This window comes from Colletotrichum spaethianum (genome assembly GCF_022836535.1).
Source record: "Colletotrichum spaethianum MAFF 239500 DNA, contig20, whole genome shotgun sequence".
Taxonomy (NCBI): Eukaryota; Fungi; Ascomycota; class Sordariomycetes; order Glomerellales; family Glomerellaceae; genus Colletotrichum; species Colletotrichum spaethianum.
In genome coordinates this window covers 227161-248056 of record NW_026054790.1, presented here as the reverse complement: position 1 = coordinate 248056, position 20896 = coordinate 227161, and the positions used below count along the sequence as shown (strand labels likewise).

The window sequence follows — 20896 nt, the reverse complement described above, 5'->3', positions numbered from 1 at the left end:
GACCTCCTTTGAATGATATTTCAAAATGAACTTGTACCGATGGTGATGATGAAGGCTACGTATGAAAGCTCTGTTATTCAAGCAATAAGATTTCCTTATGCCACCGATTCGTGGTATCGTCAATAGATGAGATACGATCAAATACATTGCCAATGAAGAAGACCAAAAGCAGCAGATAAACCCCCCTCCCCTTTCTTCCCCCCCCCTTTTTCTTTTCTTTTTCCCCAGGCCTTCATTGACTAGGAAAGATCCCAGATTTTCTGAACACGTCGAAGATTTCGGCTTTAATACTACAAGGAATACCAGTCGGTATATTCCTTATTGTGGTAAGGAACTGATCGTTCCCTTGCTGAGACCCTGCTCTCGCGGTATTTTGGACCAATTTTCTTTTTCTCCAATAAACTTGTTTAAAGAGTACTTAGGTCGAGAAAGGAAGTGTGCGTTACTTTGCAGAGTTTATGAATTGTCTTGAAGTTCCCGATCCAGCAGCCGACGCGGACGTGGTCTCATGCAAAGTTCGGTCGACAGAAACCGGGATATTATAAATTATGTATTCCTATAATCTCACGATGGGGTCACTGGCGATGACCTTCTTGTCAGTTTTCCGAGCGAATCTTGTAAAACAGCGCCATAGTAACGGTTGAGGGAGTAACCTGGCCGAACAATATAGAGTTCGATCAGCTTGTGCATTTTCACGATAGATCGACAACCTTCTGTTCTTACATCATGTTATTTGTGGCCTATAGTCGCCCGCACACAGTGCCGCTCTAGTAGTGGCTTGCGAAACGGCTAAGGCGGCACTTGAATGGTCTTTTTTGGCGGACTCTCAAGGACAAGGCTATGGATAATAGATCAGACTGCTTCATGGAGGAGATACGGTTTGTATTTGGGCCTCACTCGCCGAGCGCGGTCATGAGAAAACCTTGGAGGACGAAAAACAGTTAGGTTGTATCTCTGAATGAATATCGGATGACACTAAGACGCAGTTGAAAGCTTTGTGGGTGAGAATGAGGCGAACGTTGCAACGGAATGTATCCAAATCAGGCAGGCCCGGCCGAATGGACCATACTTTCTTGGTGAACCTAAAGATCTGTTCATCCAGGGGTAGGTTGGCTTCAACTTCGACATCCATCGAGGTAAAATGATATTGTTTTAACCATATGAGAAGCGTCATGTTATTCCAAAGTAATTCCGGATCTAAATGAGCGTAGCGACGTAATTTGTAAAACAAAAAGACTCAGCAGATGCCGTTCGTTGCAGTGAAAAAGGCAAATACATTCTCATGTTTTTCTATCTATATTCTAGCCTGTCGATGCCAGTGTCTTTTCTCTCATACGATTTCTCTGTCTGTTTCTGAAACACCAAGCCGTTACCATCATCCTCACTTTTCTCAAAACGGGCGTTGCATCTGAGTGGACCAGGACTTCGCCCGCTGTCAACAGCCAGGCTTCAAGGTTTCAAGCAGACCATTCGCCTCAGTCCGTGACGGATGTTGATTATATCCACTTTGTATAGTATGCTACGCCTGAGGCCACGGTAAAGTTATTTCCATGCAATACTACATTCTCAGAAGAACGGGTAACATGGCTCATAACGCCTTCAAGCCTTTTAAGAGCGACGTGTAAGGCGGGACAAAGAAATTCCGACGGTGCCTCTTTGGTTTGAGAAACTTCAAATCCCATTTTTAAACCTTAGTTCTTCCAAACCTCAACCGCGTCCAAGACACAGTTGTGCCTCTTCGGAAAAGGGGATGTGAAAACTCCTGTAAGATTTCATATACTTTTTTGGTCGTGAGGTCACTATCAGTCTAGGTGAAAGTTTTCCTTTAAATGTCACTGTCGGAGTATGCGTAAATGCAGCCTTTGCCTCACTGGTTTTTAGATCAACATCCATGTGAATGAGGAACATGTGGGTTTATCGGCACAAACTTCGTACATGTGGCTCTTGAGGCAATCAAGGAATCAACTGGACGGTCTTTCACGGGATTGACGCTGTTGCAGGGCAAAGTACAACCTCAATAACACTTAAGAAGGTGAGCAGTAAATTAATGAGTGGGTAAGTGACTAATTGCCATTGAATTCAAAGGTATCCCACCAGTCTATCTAATCATACATCAACAAACCTAGGCTGATGATCGAAATATCAGCAACGTCATGTCTTGTTTTTTTCATGCAACTTCACGTATTCTCTGACCGTTGCAATGCCATACAAAATTAAGATATAAAGAAACCAATTCAGATTTCTGCTTCAATTTTCACGTACTAAGAGTATGTTTCTGTAGTGGAGAAATACTCAATATTTAAATCACGAGGATGGAGGGGGAGGGACAGTTTTCAGGCTCCTTTGCAGCTGTCTAGTGTCCGTAGCCTACGAAATAACCAGATAGATATTGCGATGTTCAAAGAGTTTTATACGGTAAATTGTAGCAACAGAAACCTCTTAGGGAGGCACAGACATACTGGCCACTCACTGTGGCTCGTCAGGACGGCGTTTGCTACTTGCATTGACTATCAAACGGGCTGCGTACAAACTCCACCGCGAAACGCGAGCGATTGACTTTCGACAACTGAGAGATTATCTACAAGAATTCAGCACTTTGATCATCCATGTCTTCATACGAACAGATTCGTGTATATCCTAAGTCGCAAGAGGTATAGCGTCTAAGGACCGAGGATCGCTCTGGGAAATCATCTCCAAACCTTTGCCTTCAAGAGAAAAGGACAGCTGTCCCATTTGGTCTGCTACCAGAGCGTTAAGGTCGCCACCACCTCCTCAGATACCTCATAGAACGGCTGGCGAAAAGCAAAGGCTGGTGCATCTGCGGCTTATCCTGTAAAGAACGCTGGATATCGATTCCCAGGACCAATCCCAGCATTGCTTTTTCACCCTTCCAAACGTTGAGCCGAGCCCTACAAGCTGCGTTTGGATCCCAATAAAGAACCCTGATCCAACCAAGCCCTGCATACGCATCTCGCTAGGGGATTGAGACCCGTGTGATCTGATGCTCGTAGAGGGAGGAAACACCCCCACCCGCTGCGCGCAATCTTCCGATTTAACACTTGGAATTATCCCATCTGCAGCGAATGGGTTAGTCTCGATCTGTATCGAGATTGTCTTAATGACAAGATCGAACTCCTCTCGGTCTTCTTGCCCCTTCGCCTTTGAAAGCTGTCACTCGTCGCAACGAAGGGGATGTTCGCAGCATGAGACTTGAGCCCCCACTGGCCATGCCAACACTGTAGACTCAGTTAGATTTCCGGATCTTGCGATTTGCTGCTGTGAGCCGGCACCACGACTCCAAAGCCAGCGGGCCCCAGCGTATGACAGTTCTTATCCCTGCGGTACTGGTCCGTCTTTATGTGCATAGCATTCTGCTGCCGGTGCTACTGGACTAAGTAGTCTTGGGTACCTCAGTTGGCACGAATAATCATTCAGCAAAACCGCAGTTCGCTTGTCTCGTTCTCATGGTGACTAAATTTTCGTACATTGAGCGACGTGCAGAAGGGTCGTCATGCTTTTACCATGCCCCCCCGCCCCCCCCTTCGGATAGAGATGCTAGACACTGGGCAGAATTTTGCATTCGGACAGGTTGCATGAGCAGCAACTTCAGGGATGATGAATGGGTACGGCCGCGGGCGGGATCGGGCAGCCCGGAAGTAGCGTATGCAAGTGTCATTGCTTTTGCTGCTGAGTTGTCGGATCTGCATACCTACGCCGGCACGCATGCGAGCTCGAGACTCTGCATACTACGCAGCTGATCTGCAGTAATAGTCACGAACGATGATGGCCGGTGAGGGAGAGGCTGTACATGAACACTTGCTCAGCCACTAGGGGCCTGACCCTGCTTGCTAGCTGGCTCTAACCAATTCGGATTCGTTATCTGTCAACGTGAGAAAGATCAGATTGTCCTACGTGAACTGCAAACAGGGATTGTAGATGTGCAATTTTTATCGTTCGTCTGTTGTCCCCAAGATAAACCCACCGATCGGCTCAACTCCCGAGTCCCCTCCGCAATCTGCAAACCGAAAAATGAGATTCATCTCGGCTGCCCCTGGCGAGATGTAAATGGCCAGTCAAGATCTTCTCTAAACATTGCCCCCTGATCAGGGTCATGGCTGCTTCCTAGAATTTCCCAGAACCTAGCGTTAGCTCATGGGCATGGGTCGCATAGACATGCTAGATACAGCACTGGCGCATACATGCGGCTAGATCAGGAATAAGACTTGACTTCGCGGCCCTGGTCCGCCCAATCCCACACATCATGCAAGTTGCCCGCGATCCTTGCCATCCTCTTGACCACTTGGAAATGCTGGCCACGGAGAACCGCCATATAACCGATACGCAGTCTGTTCCTAAAGTGCTGACTACACCCCTAGCCATTTCATGACTCCGAAAGATGGGTGACCCGCGATCCGACACCCACGAAATCAATCAAAAAGCGTCGAGTCGAAAGGAATCTTTATGGTACTGATCGGCCCCCACCTGGATTTGTTGTTGTCTCTTTCGTCTGTCGGCCGTGGGGATTGCATGACTTTCAAAATCTACAGCATCTACAGCATCTGCTTTCATGTGACTTAGATACTTACTCAAGGTGTTTTAACAAGGATCTGAAAAGAAAAAATCCCATAGTGACCTAGCATTACATGGCCCCGCTAGCCACGCCTGATGCAACTCTTGGTCAGTATCAGCATCCAGACTTCCAACCGATTGCCGCGGCCACATCTGCTTTTCATCAACAAGCAGAGCAGCACACTGCGGACAGCACTGTCAATAACCTATGCAAAGCATAATGTGCCCAAGCCGTGGCGAATCAGCATGTCAAGTGATCTAGCCAACCAGGATCCGCCATTAAACCCTGGCCAGCTTTTGAACCGTCACTGGGCTTGTCAAAGCCAGGTGGCAAGGTCTCTTCCTGCATGAGCCCGGTCTCCTTTTGCGAGAGAAGGCCCAAAGTCTCGGGATTAGAACACCCGGCGCGCGGGAATTGACGAATGGTGGCCCGTCAGGTCTGCCATCCGCAAACTATCAAACGCATCTAGCCCGTGGATACTGACTCACGGATAGTAGGTCTGGGATATTCACCTTGACACCTTTGCCATTAGCAGTAAACGCTTGCCGCGAGGATCTGCCGGGACCGGAAGATAGTCAGGATTAGCAAAATCTCCAGCTCTGATCTGGGCGATCTCATTCAGAGAACAACAGGGATGTAGTCCCGGTACAGGTTGATATCTGGCCAGGCTCGTCAATGTCGTAAACGATGAGGTGGGGCACAAGGCACGATGATGTGCGGTCCAGCCTTAAAAGTGTATTCCAACTACCCCGTCCGCAGATTGAGGGACACGGCCAGACGTTCGCAAAGCATCCATTTTCAATGCAATACCACACCCCCACACCCTTACGCCACACACACGTACACATACGGACGTAGTCCCGGCCGTAGAATCGTCTAAGAGCCGGTACCATGTACCATCATGTTTGGTGTGGAGCTGGGAAGAGGCTGAAAACTGACAGATGGAGAGCCCAGCCCCAAACCGAGCAAGGGCCGCATCTCGCCCGTGGAAAGACCACTGCGGCACGGCATAGCTACATCATCTACCGCGCCATGGACGGCTGGAGCAACAGCCGAAGGGAAGAGCCGCTGCCCAAGACGCGCATGCTGCTCAAAACGGTTCATGAGGTTTATGTATGAGGCTACTCTAGGTAGGTGTTGTGTGCGGGAACAGGAGATCAGAGGAGGAGAACCGTAGTTTCATCGTCCCGCGCTATCTGTGATCGAAATTTGAATGATCATGCCACGGAAGGGATCGGCTTGGACTGGGCCCCGTTTTTCGCACTTGAATAGAACGCCTTCCCGTCGAACCGATGATGTCTGGGTCTAACATCAATCAGCCCGTTTCCTGCTTTCACTTTTCTTATCACATCCTTTATTCCTGTCACGGCGACCAGTACTCGTCTCAGTAGCTCGTTCTGTTTTCCAATACAACCCAGCCTCTTCGACCTTGAGGTTTATCGTGTCATACCTCCTGACGCTGACCTCTGAGCTTGAGCCCCTTTCGGACTTGCTCGTCAACGGTAGCCGAACGGGATCGCCTCCACCTTATTGGTCATCCGAACATTCTGGTGCCTTATTTCCTTGACGGTTGGCAAAAGGCGAAACTGGTTCGGCCTCGCCACCCATCCGCTGGTAGCCGTGGATGAACCCCTATACCGCTCTTCTCCCGTCGAAGCGAACACCACAGAGGTTTGGCAGGCATCCGTGGAACGCCTCGGGACCTTACGCTGTATCTTGCATCACCTGCCCAGAATTCTTCATTGACCGCCGAAACTACCCCCACAGTTTCCGTTTTTCAAAGAACAGCCCGGAAGACGACATCGTGCGTGTGAGTTGAGACAACGACAGAACACCGACAGAACCCTGGAGGAAGGAGCGGTGAGAAGGTCAGAGCCATCAGCCATCCTCGTCTCCCGTAGGCCTCGACGCTGGGCGGCGCCGTCTTCGTTCAAGATGTTTATGAACGCTCCTCCCCGTTTGGTCTTCAATGGCTCGGACGTCTTCGCCTTTGAGCAGGCCATGAAAGTCAAAGTTCAACAGCGCTCCAACGACCGACGCCAGAGAAAGCTGATTGCGCGAAACGGCAAGCATTCTTTGAGTTCCAGATCGATACAACAACTAGACGCCATGACAAGTGAGGATTGGTCTTTGACAGGCGTGCCGGACGGAATCCAAGACAATTTCGAAGTAAGTTGGCTCTCCTTTCCCATTCCCGCCCAACCTTAATCTGAGATGTGATCAAGCCCAGTTACTGACTTCGCCCAATTTGCCTCAGGCCCAGCAGCTCCGGAACAGATACCTGGCTGGAACCGCAGGTAGCCCCTATGCTGACCCTGATCACGGTATCTTCTTTCACAGAATGCAAAGACTTGACGGCTTCTTGGGTAACAAGCGACCAGTCTTGGATCAAAACCAGCCATGGCAGTTGTCCTTTGGAGTTCACGACACGACCGACATCCAGTCCATGTTTTCTCCGATGCAATTCCACTTTGACGTCACTTCCATGGATGGTCTGCCCATGCAAACGTCGAATAATATGGACCAAGGCCTGTCCACATCATGTACAGACTTTGCTCCTTCCGATGCGGGCACGAGTTTCGGGAGCTTCTCTTCTGCGGGTGCCTCCAACCTCCTTAGCTCCTTTCCTTCGGCCGATGGTGTTGTAATTGGCCCCAGTCCTTCAGATCAGTTTGAGTATGCCAACTCGCCGTTCATGAGCTCATCCTTGGTGCACGAGGATCTCAACAACATCAAAGGGCACCCCCAATCGCCGCTGCCCTTCTCCGAGCCGACGCCCCTTATCTTTTTCCCAGAACCGCAGGAACAGCCCGCTGAGCGTCACTGTCGTATGGGAGACCACCAAGAAGCAACGAGGGTTGTCATGCCGGAGAGTCATGATGGCTGCAACGGCATCAAGGCCGATCCCAAAGCCCAGCACATGCTGGTGTCAAGGCCGCGGAAAGAGCTACCCGAGCAGCCACGGTCATCACGAGTCGGTTCGAGTAACTCCTCGCGCCGCCGCAGCTCTCCGTCTCGAAAGGCCACCCCTACCACACACAAGACGGAGCTCCGGCCGAAGCAGTCAAAGCCATGTCCGACACAAACCTCTCCGGTAGAGATTGCGGAGCGTTCAGCCAAGGATGAATACTTGCTCAAAGCCAAGCAGGAAGGGCTGACATACCGTGAGATCCGGGTCAAGGGCAACTTCACAGAAGCCGAGTCAACCCTCCGCGGTCGATACCGCACGCTCACTAAAAGCAAGGAGGCGCGGGTTCGGAAACCGGAGTGGACCGATAAAGATGTAAGTGTCGTCCGCTGGTGGCGTCGTTCACAGAACCGATCTGACTGTTGCTATTTGCAGATTCGCCTGCTTCAGCGGGCCGTCCGCAAGTTCGCCAAGGGCAACGACCCCGCCTCAACCAAGATCCCCTGGAAGCTGGTAGCAGAGTACATCCAGAGGAACGGCGGGTCGTACTTGTTTGGAAATGCTACCTGCCGCAAGAAATGGGACGAACTTCACCTGGCTGCATGAAAGCGCCAGATGGAGGGATTTGTGGTGAAGGCGTAGTGTCGCTGGTGTGGATAGGGTTAGGTATGTGTTATGAGATTAGCTTGGTGTGGGAGAGGTTGCAACGGCAGCAGAGCGGCTTATTTTCTGACAAGTGACGTGTCGATGCGGGGGGTGTGGACCAACGAGGGTTTTTAGAATTCGATGTCGAGTGAGATGGCTGATTTCCATGCTTGTACTTAATTAGCTGGCGACCTCCCGCTCTGCAAATGTTTGCTTGCGCGTTTTGCTTTTTTGGCTGCAAGGCATGTTTGCCCCCTCCATGTCGTCCAGCCTCACAATTTTCTGGTTTGTCTTCCACCTGCGGGAATACCGATTTTCGATAGGACTTCCAGCAGTTGAACGCTGTCGTTCTTCGCTTTGAGCGCGTTCCATTCGGCTTTATTCTTGACCAGAGCAGTTCCAGCCAGGACTGTCCCATTGAGGTTGAGTTTGCCTACCATTGCACCGTCTTGTAGGATCGTCGCTCCTTCAGCCAATCGAGGCAAGACAACCAGACGGTCGCTGGTCATGGCAAGATTGTAGCTGATGGGGGCATCGCCATGGCCAGGGTTGTCCACAGTGCCCATGTGTGCCTTGACTGCGTCGACTGCAGACTGGAAAAGTGACAAGTAGACGGAGTGCAGCTCTTCGGGCGTCATGTCGCAGTGTATCTTGTCTGCGAAGGTCGAGAATGGTACTCCAGAGACGTCGGACGAGCCAAGCTGCTTTGCCAGCACATCCCACTGCGAGTCATCGGGAAGCCCTTCCTTCATTCGCGCAACAGGCAGCAGCTGAATGTGGCGATGTGGCTGGCTTGCTCCCGAATGCGGGCCGCTATTGAAGAATGCGTAGAGCTCGCCATCTCCTCCCTCGTGGCGATTTCCGTATTGTCTGTATGCCTCAATGCAGGCATAAGTTGCGGCCAAGTCATCAGGCTCGAGGAGATGGGTCTGTTGCTTGAACTCCTTGGTAGCCAAGATGAAATGTTCCGGTACCACTGCAAACTTGTTCAGGACCAGGTTGTGACTCGAGTCGGGAAGGTCGACAATGAACAAGGGGCCCTTCTCCGGGCTCTCGAACGGATCAAAGTGTTTGCGTGGTTCATCGGTCTTGAGTCTCGGTGCGGTCGGCTTGTTTGCTAAAGCGGGTGAGAACCGAAGCTGGAACTGCCAAGCGGGGTCAATCGAAGCTGGATGTGAGGCACGGCGATGCAGACTCACGGGAATCGAGTTGGCATTGAGCACGGTGACCTGGGTCGCATAGTAGGTCAAGTCGCCGTTGGAGCGAGCCTTGCTGAAGGCTGCCTTGACAAGCTCCGGCAGGTTCACCGGGGCCTTGATTGGCGACATTATCGGTGCAGCGTAAGGGTTGGTGGCCGTATGCGGTTTTCGGAGGTGGTGTTGTGGTATTGAAGGAACTGCGGAAGGAAACGAGGAAGCCGGAGGATGAGGTCACTCTCGGACGGGAGCTACGGGCAGTAGCAGGAACGATGCCCCACCTCGGCCCCCCACCCCCACCGAATTCATTGAGCTTGCCATGATACCTAGAACGTCGCTACACAAAGGATGGGCACATGAAAGACCTGAGCAGCAGCAGGCTGGTTCTTTGTTGGTAGATGTTAGTGCAATTTTTTGGGTACTGGTAGAACCGTTGATGTTGCGAATCTAAAGATCGTTCAAGCGTCCATACTAGAAACTCGGTCTTCGTCGCAGTGCATCTTTCGTTGGGCTTGGTAAGTAAAATGATCACGGTGCATGGAAACTTGACGAAATCACATCATTAAAGGTGGTAAAAAATGGGTATTGAATGTATTACACAGGCGGTAGGCCTAGGGTTTATTTTCTCATAGGGTTTTCCATGACCTAAATACCAGGCAAGCCAACAGCTTGTCGTATCGCAGGGACGAATCTAGGAAGGATGTATACGGCATACAGCGCGACGAGTGCCGTAATGAGACCGGTGACCTGTTGTGTGCGTTAGTGTCGTTACTTGTAATGCTGATAGATGGTCACTCACCTTCTCGAACCAAGTGTGGAAGTAGATGGCCGTCATGAGCAGCATCCAAGAGCTCAAGCCGATAATGACGGCAGCGAACTTGCCGCCCAAGCCCAGAGCGTCGCCAGGTACAGGCTCTCCTTTCAGGCCCTGGGCCTCGACAGTGGCCGTCTTCGTGGCACCATCCGTCATCACGACGCTGCGTTCTTCTCTCCTTGAACCTCTCCAGCGCATGACCACCCATCCAACCTCGGACAACAGGAAGCCGGTGCCGAGAACCAAAAGGAACACGTGCCCAGATATGTCGTGCCCGCCACTCCAGCGGCCGCCAGAAGACTTGCAAGCAACTGCAGTGAAGAACTCCTTGGTATCTCCCTCACCCTTCTCGACCTTATCCTCAACAAGCTCGCACTTTCCTCCGGTCCAGCGGAAGCCCCGGTCTATGATGGCCGGGCCGAAGAACCACTGTGTAACGAAGAACCACCACGTTGTGACAAGCACCCAACGGAGGGTGGCCTGGAGGCGCACGGTCGCATTCTTCGTACCGGGGTGAGTGAGGACGAAGGCGAAGAAGGCGGCCGTGATCCAGAACCAGCCGCGTTTGACAAAGATAATGTTGAACAGGTTCGATTTGCGGGCAAAGTAGGACGGCGCCGTAGCTTGGGAATGCGCTTGCGTCGCAGCGTCATAGTGCGAGGCGCGGACGTCGGGAGAGAGGAGGGAAAAGACGGTGCCGAAGAAGAGTATGACTGGGAACGAGGCCAGGACTATCGTCTCGGTGGGCGTGGGCAGATAGGGGCTGTTTCGCGTCGTCTTGAGGGGAGACGAGGGCGGCGAGGTCGTGGCGCCGTTGAGGTCGTCGAGTGCGCGTCTGGTCTTGGACCGCAGGTTGGCTGCCGGTGGTGTGTCCATCGTGGGAAGTTTGGAAGCTTTCGGGGTATATGCTATCGCATAAAGGGCAGATGAAGGCCAAGATTGAGTCGGATCGCAAGTGACGACGATGCTTAAAACGGTGGGATGAACTGACGCCGGAGCTTGGAAGAAATCGACGGTAGAGTATGACGTTGCCGGTGCATCAGCAAAAGGTACCAAAGAGTACGTACCTCGTAGTGGGGCGTGGTGGCTAAAAAAATCGGACAGTCGGTCACTGGGGAACGCCGACCAGCGAATCACCGTCCTGCATTCCTGATGAATGTCACTTGCCGAGGCTTACTAGACAGTGAAAGGTGAGAGGACACATCGCGACAGAACAGCAAAGTCGTGTAGAGAACTGAGGAGGCAACTAGTGATACTGGCTCGGCCTTGCGCTTTGCCTATGTTTAAGTTTGGAAAGCTGGAAAGTGGTCACGTGTGAGTTGTTGGCTAGGTTTCAGCAACACCTCTCTCACGGGGTTGAGGAGTAGGTAGTCGAGATGTCGAAATGTTCTATCCCATCAGAATATCACATGAGGGTCATTAGTCTCCGTCTCGATCACATTCAAAGAACAAGTGGTCAAATCAAATGATTCGTGTATGAATGGTATCAAAATGCCTCTCGGGCAGAACAAGAAAGTCAATCCCTCCGTCCCATACCTCGTGTCTTCACGATCCACGACCTATAACCCTTGGTCCGTTTTCTAGAAACCTCAAAACTCCCTGTATGCAAGTATGCCTCCTGCAGTAAAAATAACCCCATGATGAAAAGAAGAGACGCAGCTTCTACCACTAGGGCGATGGCTACGTCTATACGAAAGTAAAACGATGCTCCGCGCTAATCAGCCTGTGAGCGTACTCATACGCGTCCTCGTATGCGGACTTTGTCCGCCACAAGCCAACAAGATTGATCGGCATGCTCCCGTATCTGGGCGTCTCCTAGTACGGCTCAAAAACCGGAACTGAGAGCCCGATTCCATACGCAAACCTCGCCTAGAGGGGCGCCTGGAAGAGCGCGACAGTGGCGCAGAAGTTGTTGCGGTTGTCGGTGTCGAGCGCCGCGCCCTTGCCGTTGACCGTGACCATGTTGACGGACGCCTTGGTGCTGAGACCAAAGAACTTGACGTCGCTGTTCTCGAGGGAGACCATGTGGTCCTGGCAGTTGTTCTCGCCGACGCAGACCTGGTCGTAGTTGTTGAAGAAGGAGTACAAGCCGGCGCCATAGACGATGATGTCCTTGGAATCGATGGCACGGATACCCCATGTGCGCGCGCACTTGTCGCCCTGGCCGGCGCAGGAGGTCTCAAAGTTGGGGTCGAGAATGGCGTTGTTGACCGTGAAGGGTGTCCTGGCGTCGGGGTTGCCCTGGAAGTACGCGGTCTCGGTCTGGACGTGGCCCATGAAGACGTTGGACGCATTGTTGAACTGGTAGTTGTACAGGACGCTGTGCTCAGAGGCGGTACCCCAGAACCAGGTACCCTTGGTGGCCTCGCAAAGAACGCCACGGCCGTTGTAGATGTTGAGCTGGACCTTGCGGTCGGCGAGGTCGAGTTCGTGATCGGCAACCCACCACCAGGTGTTCTCAAAGTAGCCAGAGGACTCGGCGGTCATGTGGGTGAGCATGTAGGCACCCATGCATTCGGGGTTGGCGGTAGTGGTGACGTTGGGGTTCTTTGCGCACTTGTCCGACTGCAGCTGAGTTCCGGCGCTGCCTCCGATGCGGAAGTGGACGTCCCAGAGACCGGCGGCACCAGGGGTGGATCCGGCAATGTTGTACTCCATGAGGATGGCACCAGGCTGGGGGCCCTGGGTCTGGAGGATCACGTCACTCATCTCGAAAGTGCCGACATCGCCAGCCTTGCCAACGCGGAACATGACCTTGGGGTTGGCCTGGTCCTTGAAGGCGGCACCGTTGGCCATCAGCAGAGGCCAGACCTCGCCGGTGATCTTGATGTCCTTGGGCACCTCGATGGTGTCCGAGATGATGTATGCGCCGTGGTCGAAGTATACAATGTCGTTGGGGCCGGCCTTGTTAACCAGAGCCTGGATGGCGGCGGTGTCGTCGGTCTTACCGTCACCCTTGCAGCCATTGGCCTTGGCGCTGAGGAAAGAGCTGGCGGCAACGTTCTCGTACTGAGGCTTGCTGCGGGTGACGACCTTGCCGTCGGAAGCGAGAAGGCCGGCGGGCTTGACGAGGGCGTCCTGAGCGCCCTGGACAGCCTTGCCATTGCCAGCGGTGCCGGTGTAGGTCTTGCCCTGGATGAAGGAGGCGATCTTTTGGTTGCCTGCCAAGACGTTGGCCTTGGTGTCAACGATCTGAACGGCGGCCGGGACGTTGGTGGACATGTCGACATTGTCGAGGATCAAGGTACCGTTAGTGACGGTCTCGGAAGGGCTGTAGGCAGTCAAGACGCCAACGGGGGTGTTGCTGATGACACTGTCGAGGAGAAGAACAGAACCGACGGTCTGGGCGGTGGCACCACCGTTGGACATGTCGATACCGACGCCGCAGTTGTTGATCTTGAGATCCTGGAAGGTCCAAAGCCAGTTCCAGTTCATGTAGATGGCAGTCTTGCAGTTGTTGAAGGCTGGTTTTATGTCAGTCTCGGATACAGAGAAAGGGGAAAGCTGGAGGACTTACTCATGTTGCGTGAGGTGAACTGCTGGGATCCCATAAAGGCACCATACTTGCCGCCGTTGAACGTCAAGTCGGTCATGAAACCACCGGAGCCGTTGTCGATGAAGATTCCCTGCTGGACGTTGGCATCGCCTCCGTCGGTGCGCATGTTGAAGACAATGTTCTGGAGGCTGGTGGCCTGAGCAACCTGCCAGTGGATACCGGCACCGGAGGTGAAAGGCATGCCAGTCAGGTCGATGTTGAAGTTGCGAACGAGCTTCCAGAAGTCTGAGCCAGGTTAGCAGATGTTTTTCAACTCGTTATAGAATCCACTTACTGTTCTGGTTGGTGTGGGCGTTGTTGCCCTGGTTGTCGTACGGGTCGGCGTCAATCACGGCCATGCCGGCGAAGCTCGCGGCGGCCTTGATAGTGGGAAGGGCGGTGGCGTCTCCGACCATGTGGGTGTAGTACTTCATGACGATTGGCTTGCTGACAACGTAGGTACCAGTGGGGAAGTAGACAAGGGCGGGAGTGGTGGTTTGGGAGTCACAGCCGAAGCCGCAGCGGTTACCATCGTCCATGGCTGGATCCAAGTTAGTCAAGCATTCTGTTAACGTATGAGAGAGGTAGGGTCTTACCAGCCTGGATAGCCACGGTGTCGTCGGTGGATCCATCACCCTTGGCACCGTAGTCCTTCACATTGCGGTAGATCTTGTAGTTGGCGTCACCGAAAGCAGAGGTGCCGCGACGCTCAATCGACGCGACCCAAAAGCCGCCGGCAGCGGCAGCAGCGGTAGTAGCCTGAGGAACGGGCGCCGGGGCGGGTGCGGGCGCCGCGAGAACGTCCTGAGAGAAGAGGCGCAAGGCCAGAAGAGTGGTCGCAAGGACCGAGGATAGACCCATCATGATGTAGAACCAGCTGATCGTGGGATTCCTCTTGTGTTTGGGTGTTTGGAATGAGGGTATAAACTGTGGGAGGTTGCGATGTTAGCTCAGTTTAAGTAGAGTAGTGACGTGCGATGGAGATGGCTGCGGATCAAGACGAATGCCAACCTTCAGAAGATGGAGAAACTCGAGACTACCCGACTGAAATAAGAAAAAAGGATCTGCCTTTGCTTATGTGCCGGAAGAGACTCGAAAGCGAGAACAGGAAAGGTGCTGGCCGACTCCTCAACAACCGGGCCATGATCCAAAAGCCACACCTTAAGTATGGCCAGCTCGTGAGTGTCAGTGACTAACTGACAGCCGACTCGCACCGGCCCGCTCCACGAACAGCCCTTGTTGTCTGTGACCAAAAGGACTGGCTCCGCGTCACAAGCCTGGATCATGTCCCATTGTTCTCGCCTTTCAGACATGACAATCTTCCTTCACTTTGGATCCCTTCAACGAAAACCCCAAGGGGACTCAGATGACAAGTCACACGTCACGGTACTCTTGAAAGAGATACCATACCGCCAAACCCCAGACCACTCGATATGAAGAGCCGAGACAATAGGCCGGTCGGGAGGGTGTGGGAAAGGAAGGCAAGAGAGCCACGGGACCGGAACCGGGAGGATGGCGCACAATACTCACCAAAAGGGGGTTGAAAGTGACGACAGCGGGTGACGGTCGATCGATGCGTGGGCCGGTTGGGTTGGGGTTAAAGAATGACTTTGGAACGAATCGAAGGGCGAGAGGGCGAAATATCCTCTCTTTTAAAAATGAAAAAAACAACAGTGGAAAGAAAGAACGTCGATGGGTGTGAGGTTGAGACAAGGGGAAAGGGAGGGAAGGGAACCACGAGCTAAGAAGAGGTTGACGGCGGCATCACCGTCTTATATCGACCTACCTTTCGGGCAGTCCCCTGCTTCGCCAGACGGTCTATCGCCATGGTGGTGGGCGGCAGTCGGACCTCTCTCACTCTCTCAGTCTGACGCAAGTCCAGGCCCTGGATCCCGGCTCGCACGCCGAGAGCTTTTTTTCGTTGAATGACTGGATCTCGGTCTTCCAGGCACAAGAAGGGACAGTAAGGTTGACAGAATGAGGGGGGGATATTGGATGTCCGTGGCCCGCCCGAGCTCGAGAAAACCAAGCCTGGCCAGCACCAGCCAACTAAACTTAGTCCCAGCGGTGCTCCTTACCGACAGCCCTTGTCAGGCCGACTTGCCGCGATGGATAGGCAATCCTGGATCGAGGACAAGAAATGCGATGAAACAAGGATCCAGAAGGGGCGCTATTGGTCGGGAGGGGATATAGCTTCAAACAGAGCTAAGGAGGAGGAGGGGGGCGTGGTACGGGTACGCAGTAGGTAAGGTGCTGCCAGCAAGTCAGGCAGAGGAGCAAGGCGAGGCGAAGAAACGCAGACAAGCACACGGGCGCAGGTAGTTCGGACGAAAAGGCCCTGGCCGGTGTTCAGGGGGTCAGTCAATGCGATGCAACAGCCGCCCCTAGTCCGGGTTGGACCACCACCCCCTTCAACCTTGCGACCTGCTGGCCTGCTTCTGGAATATCCACCGCTGGTGGTGTTCTGGTGGTGAGAGGTTGATTAGATCGGAGCCACAGAGGCGAACGTCCCAAGGTTTGGATCCTCTACGGACTGTCAGGACCCTTGCGGAATCTCCGTATGCGCATGAAAAAGATCCCGGCGAGATCTGACAGCCTTCAGTGCGTATCTTCATGAGTCGATGGATGGATGGACGCATGCATGAGAGAGAGAGAGGTCCGGACAAGCAAAGGAGGTAGGTAGTGTACTAAACAGGGGCGGCAAGTTAAGCGGAAGATCAGCGCGTCCGCCCCCAAGGAGAAAACTCAGAGACTCGTCCGCGAGCCTCGCTGTGGCTGGAAGTGGCACATGGAACTAGTCACTTTGGCTGAGGGCAGCGTCATCGAGCAGTCGCTGACCAACACCAAAGGGCAGAGGGGGGAGGGGAAGCAGGAAGAAGCAACCTCCGGAAAGACAAGATGGAACGGCAAATCTGCATAGGTGCAGGGCACTGCGCATAGGGTTGTGTGCTCTGTTTGGCGTCTTTTCTTCTTGTCTCATGCACAAAGGGCACAAAGGGGGCAGCACATCGAGGGAACAACCAGCACAGCACAGCAATTGTTTGGCCTCCCTATTTCGAATTTTGCCTCCGCGGTCACCCCTGTCACGTTTGTGTCTCTCTTCCCCACCAAAGCCGCCCCTCCACGGAAGAGCAGCAGCAGGGATTCTCTCTCATTCGGGGGAGAACAACATCCAAAGACACCCTGGACAGTCGACGAGGAAGAGGCCAGGGTCCGTCAGGATCGGGCATAGCGCCGTTTCAAGCTCGTCTGCCCTCCGCCACCAGCGACAGCGGTAGAGACAGCGGCAGCGGCAGAAACGTCCAGCACCGGACGACGAAAGGGTTCGCGCGTCACCGAGCTGGGCGCGTTGCGACCCGATCCCGCAGCGGCACTGGCTTGCGGTTGTGCGTCGAGCGCCGTTGGTTGGATGAGGCTTGCCCTCGCGGGAGATGATGGGGGAGGAGGAGGAGGAGAGGACGGGGTTTGGGCGAGGCGCTTGCGAGTCCTGTTGCCCATTGGTGTCCCTTTAATGTCCCACGATGTCACTTTCCATGGTTAAACGAGCCCCAAACCTGGAAGCTGACGGCATCGTCACATTGGAAAGGACAGATCCAGCGCGTCAAGTGGTCCCCTTCGAAAGGGCTGCCTTCGCCAACGGGTGGCTGACCATGGGCTTGGACGCTGTACAACCTGTCAACCGAAGCCACAACCACGGCACGAGCATGGACGGTCCGTAGCCCCCCGTCCTCCGTTCGCTGGCCATGCCGGCACATGGAATCCGTAAGCTTGAGCTGCCATCGAGCCACCTCCACAGAGACTCGGCGTGCCGACCTGTGATGATGCGTGCGTCGCAACCGCCGCTATGGGGGCTCGTGATGAGAGTCACTCGCATCACATCCTGCCCAGGAATCATCGTCGCCGGTGACCATGCTCTCCCTCCCAAACTTCCCAGCGTTGAGGCTACTGCACACTACCACCCCGCAAGACTCAAGACTCGGCCCTTCTCCAGAGCCAAGCGCCGTCACGGGTCGAGCAGATTGTTTCTCTCTGCCCATTTCCAGATTGACACTTTGGAGGCCCAGTCGGAAATAGCAAACTACCCTAGGCGTCAGTTAGCCACTCCCAAAAAAGGCTGGCAGTTTGTGGGGTAAAAACTATCGTTTCGGCTCGCCAGGGGACCTGAATACCAAAACGGTCATCGAATCGATACATGCGTCTTGTTTAATACATGGTAAAATGAGTGGTCGATTTTGCTCCTCGGTACACCCGTCGGACGGGACATTTCCTCCCTCGCCCCTCTCCGTTTTGAGACCGATGGACTCGGGATCCAAATGACGATATCACTTGTCCTGCGTGCCCCTTGCAGGAGTCATGTCCACTCGAAGCGCCGGGACAGGCCCGGGAGATGTATGCATGCATGCACGCACGCACACATGCGAATTCGAAGACGAGGCCATCGACGTCCAGACAAGTTCTGCATACGTACTGGTGCAGAGAGCCGCCGAAGCAGAGCCAAAGCAACCGGACTGCGATCCCGCGTCGAGCTGCCCATGCCGCTGCCAGTCCGTACCTCTGGACCTGAGAGGTGCCCATCGCGATTGCAACCCTGAAGCCTCGACAACGCACTAGTTGCACCCAAATGCAGCATGCACACACTCTCGTACCTTTCGATGCGCATTCTGGGCTCCCGGGACTCAGAGAGCCAGCGAGATGCGCTCCGTTCTCGAAGCTCGGCCTACAGGCACACGTTGGTTTATACTTTTGCAGAGCCATGCCGGAGATTCGCAACGCCTTGCCGTAGTCGACATTGGTCCCAAACAAAAGCAGCCTCACAACCCGAAGGCCCATCGGCGCCGGTGGCAGCCGTTTCGAAACGTCCCATCACCGACCATTGACTTTTTTTGCTTCGGTGCCTTACTCATCCCTGCTTGCTTGGGCGTCGCCGGACAGCCCACCTCCTTTCTATGAGCAAGGCGCACCTACACTCTCTTCAGTTCATACTATGCAATACTATGTACTGCGCAGCCTTCTGATTGAGTTTTTTTTGCTGCTCGACAGTTCTGTTCGGTGTGTGACCCCCGCCCGGTTTGGAAAAGGAAAACAAAAAAACCAGGCACACTATACGGTACAGACTACCCTGACACAAACTGAATACACGAACACGACTTGGAGAAACGAATGATTGCTAAGGGAAAATGACCCATTGGTGATTAGAGTAGTATACTATTTATATGTGTTGATTTATATAGAGATATCTATCAAATTAATGACGGTCTGGTTGCTGCAAAGTAGGTGATATGAAACCCTTCGTGGTGGTAGGCTCTAAGGTATGTCTGTTTTTTTTGTTGCAAACCGGGTGCCCCCTTTTCCCAGTCGAGAAGCCTTGATCATCCCGCTCCCGCCGCGCCCCGCACATCTCTTGTCTATCTGCACTCTATCTGCGCATTGATGGTCCTATTCCTGGTCACAGATGATACTGCTGCCAAGTTTCCGTCGTATCCTGCTGCCTTTGGCTGGCCTCCCTGTCCGCTGCGCAGCGGAACGCAACAAGACGACCACAAACTTAGTCTGTATACAGTAGAGCATTCGAGTCAGGAACGCCGGTAAAAGGGACGGCCGATTCCTTGTCTTTGTTTCTCGTCCGCCCCCTTTTCAGACGCCGGTCGCATGCCACCAAGACCGCCGCCATGTGCCGTCTGCTACCTGCCGCGACACTACACCACACCACAACACACACGGTGGCCGTCGATCTCTCCGTCCCGGTTCTGTCTGGAGGAAATTGCCGTTCAAGCGCAAAAGGCTAAAAAAAACGGTTCTGGCGAGGCCAAGAAACAGAAGAACACCTTAAAAGAACCTCGATTGCTCAAGCAGGCCCCGAAGTGGTCGGCAACCTTGTTGTGCCAAGAGTTTAAAGCCCATGGACAACGATGCAAAATTGCTCATAGCCAAGAGCAGCCCCGGATTACGCCGTCGGGCGGGAAATGTCCCGAGAATATCACCTTCAACCGACCCGTTCTGGCTGTTCGCCCGTAATAGACCGCTCGCTTCCCACGGTCAGGTGGCATCCCCATGGCCTCTCGTCCACATGGCCCACACATTCGCAGCAGAGGCAGCGCTCGTGGTTGCGGTACCCTGCCCCTCGTGGAGAGTGTTGTCTGTGGCTTGCTCGCGAATCGAATCGTGGAGTCGTGAGACACACGCACACACACCTCCGTGAACGAACCCCAATCTTTGCTCCTCCCCCCCTCTAACCCATTATTGGAACACATGAATGTCTCGCCCCCAGCTAGTCCACGTCCTCGTGGTTTCGCACGTCCACCACGACTGCCCCCAAGTGACCTCTCTCCGCATTTTCCTACGCCTTTGCAGATCGTCTGCGACGATGGGTCGACGGTAGTGCAGATCACCCCCCAGGGAGCATGCTGGCCTAAATTCGGCACTAATCTAACGCAAAGGAGCTACCGCGGGCTAGAGCTACGCGACCAGCGTTAGAGGCTTGTGTCTCGTTGGGTGTGCTTGGCCGGCTTCTCTGCGGCTTCATTCCACCCTGGAAGGGAGCCCGAAAGGCGTTTGGAGGCCTGAGGTAAGGAACGTTTGGGTGAAAGAAGCCTGAGGGATTAGGAACATGGTACGACGAGAGAGACGTGAGGAACCAGCCACAGTGGTATAGAGCCGAACCACTTCCGTGCACCTTTCGAAGACAAACCCCCCTACTAGCCAGGGCCAGCATCGTGAGAAAGAGATTTAAATTAAAAGTTATGAGATGAACACATGTTGATGAGGCTCCCTATGCCGCGTCCATCCGGCCTGGCCGACCAACGTTGCATCTGGCACGAAGCAATATAATCGTTCCCATCTTTCTCTCGAACCTTACTCAACCTGATGCTCGGGTCCCTCGCCTAAGAAAAAGGGGGTTGCTGGGGTAGGCAGGAGCTCGAAGTTGGTTGTGGTACTCTGACCCAACCATAGGCACGTGGGGTTACTCTAAGTCGGTGCCATTCAGCTTGACATTGTCGGTTTTTGAGTTCACCATCTCGCTGGATCGTCGCACAAGGCAATCTACGAACAATTCTCCCGAGACGACATCGAATACGTACGCCATGTAACATTCTTCATCATACTCGTCTTGCTTTGTGTTTATGGTTCAGGCGAGCGGGCAAGTTCATATTGTTCGCTTCAACTCCGCGTCAACCCCACGTCAGACAGCCAACAACGCGGATGAAGGAATGAAGGAAACCTGGGCAGC

The 20896-nt window shown here is 53.6% G+C and overlaps 5 protein-coding genes across 5 annotated transcripts; 2 read left to right on the top strand and 3 right to left on the bottom strand.

Moving 5' to 3' along the window:
• Positions 1-6505: 6505 nt before the first annotated feature.
• On the top strand, positions 6506-8084 carry ColSpa_07771 (uncharacterized protein; the record flags this gene model as incomplete). The annotated part of the gene is made up of 3 exons (XM_049273983.1): positions 6506-6739; positions 6828-7853; positions 7914-8084. The coding sequence occupies 3 exons, from the start codon at positions 6506-6508 to the stop codon at positions 8082-8084; spliced, it is 1431 nt and encodes a 476-aa protein (XP_049129940.1).
• A 311-nt stretch (positions 8085-8395) lies between these two features.
• ColSpa_07770 (diadenosine 5',5'''-P1,P4-tetraphosphate phosphorylase 2) lies at positions 8396-9451 on the bottom strand (the record flags this gene model as incomplete). Its single annotated transcript, XM_049273982.1, has 1 exon — positions 8396-9451. One exon carries the CDS (start codon positions 9449-9451, stop codon positions 8396-8398), a length of 1056 nt encoding a protein of 351 aa, XP_049129939.1.
• Positions 9452-9964: 513 nt separating this feature from the next.
• Positions 9965-11009, bottom strand: ColSpa_07769 (FIT family protein scs3; the record flags this gene model as incomplete). The annotated part of the gene is made up of 2 exons (XM_049273981.1): positions 9965-10066; positions 10119-11009. 2 exons carry the CDS (start codon positions 11007-11009, stop codon positions 9965-9967), a joined length of 993 nt encoding a protein of 330 aa, XP_049129938.1.
• A 993-nt stretch (positions 11010-12002) lies between these two features.
• ColSpa_07768 (glucan 1,3-beta-glucosidase) lies at positions 12003-14532 on the bottom strand (the record flags this gene model as incomplete). The annotated part of the gene is made up of 4 exons (XM_049273980.1): positions 12003-13597; positions 13651-13914; positions 13964-14209; positions 14265-14532. The coding sequence occupies 4 exons, from the start codon at positions 14530-14532 to the stop codon at positions 12003-12005; spliced, it is 2373 nt and encodes a 790-aa protein (XP_049129937.1).
• A 2657-nt stretch (positions 14533-17189) lies between these two features.
• On the top strand, positions 17190-17387 carry ColSpa_07767 (uncharacterized protein; the record flags this gene model as incomplete). The annotated part of the gene is made up of 1 exon (XM_049273979.1): positions 17190-17387. The coding sequence occupies one exon, from the start codon at positions 17190-17192 to the stop codon at positions 17385-17387; it is 198 nt and encodes a 65-aa protein (XP_049129936.1).
• Between the last annotated feature and the right edge of the window lie 3509 nt (positions 17388-20896).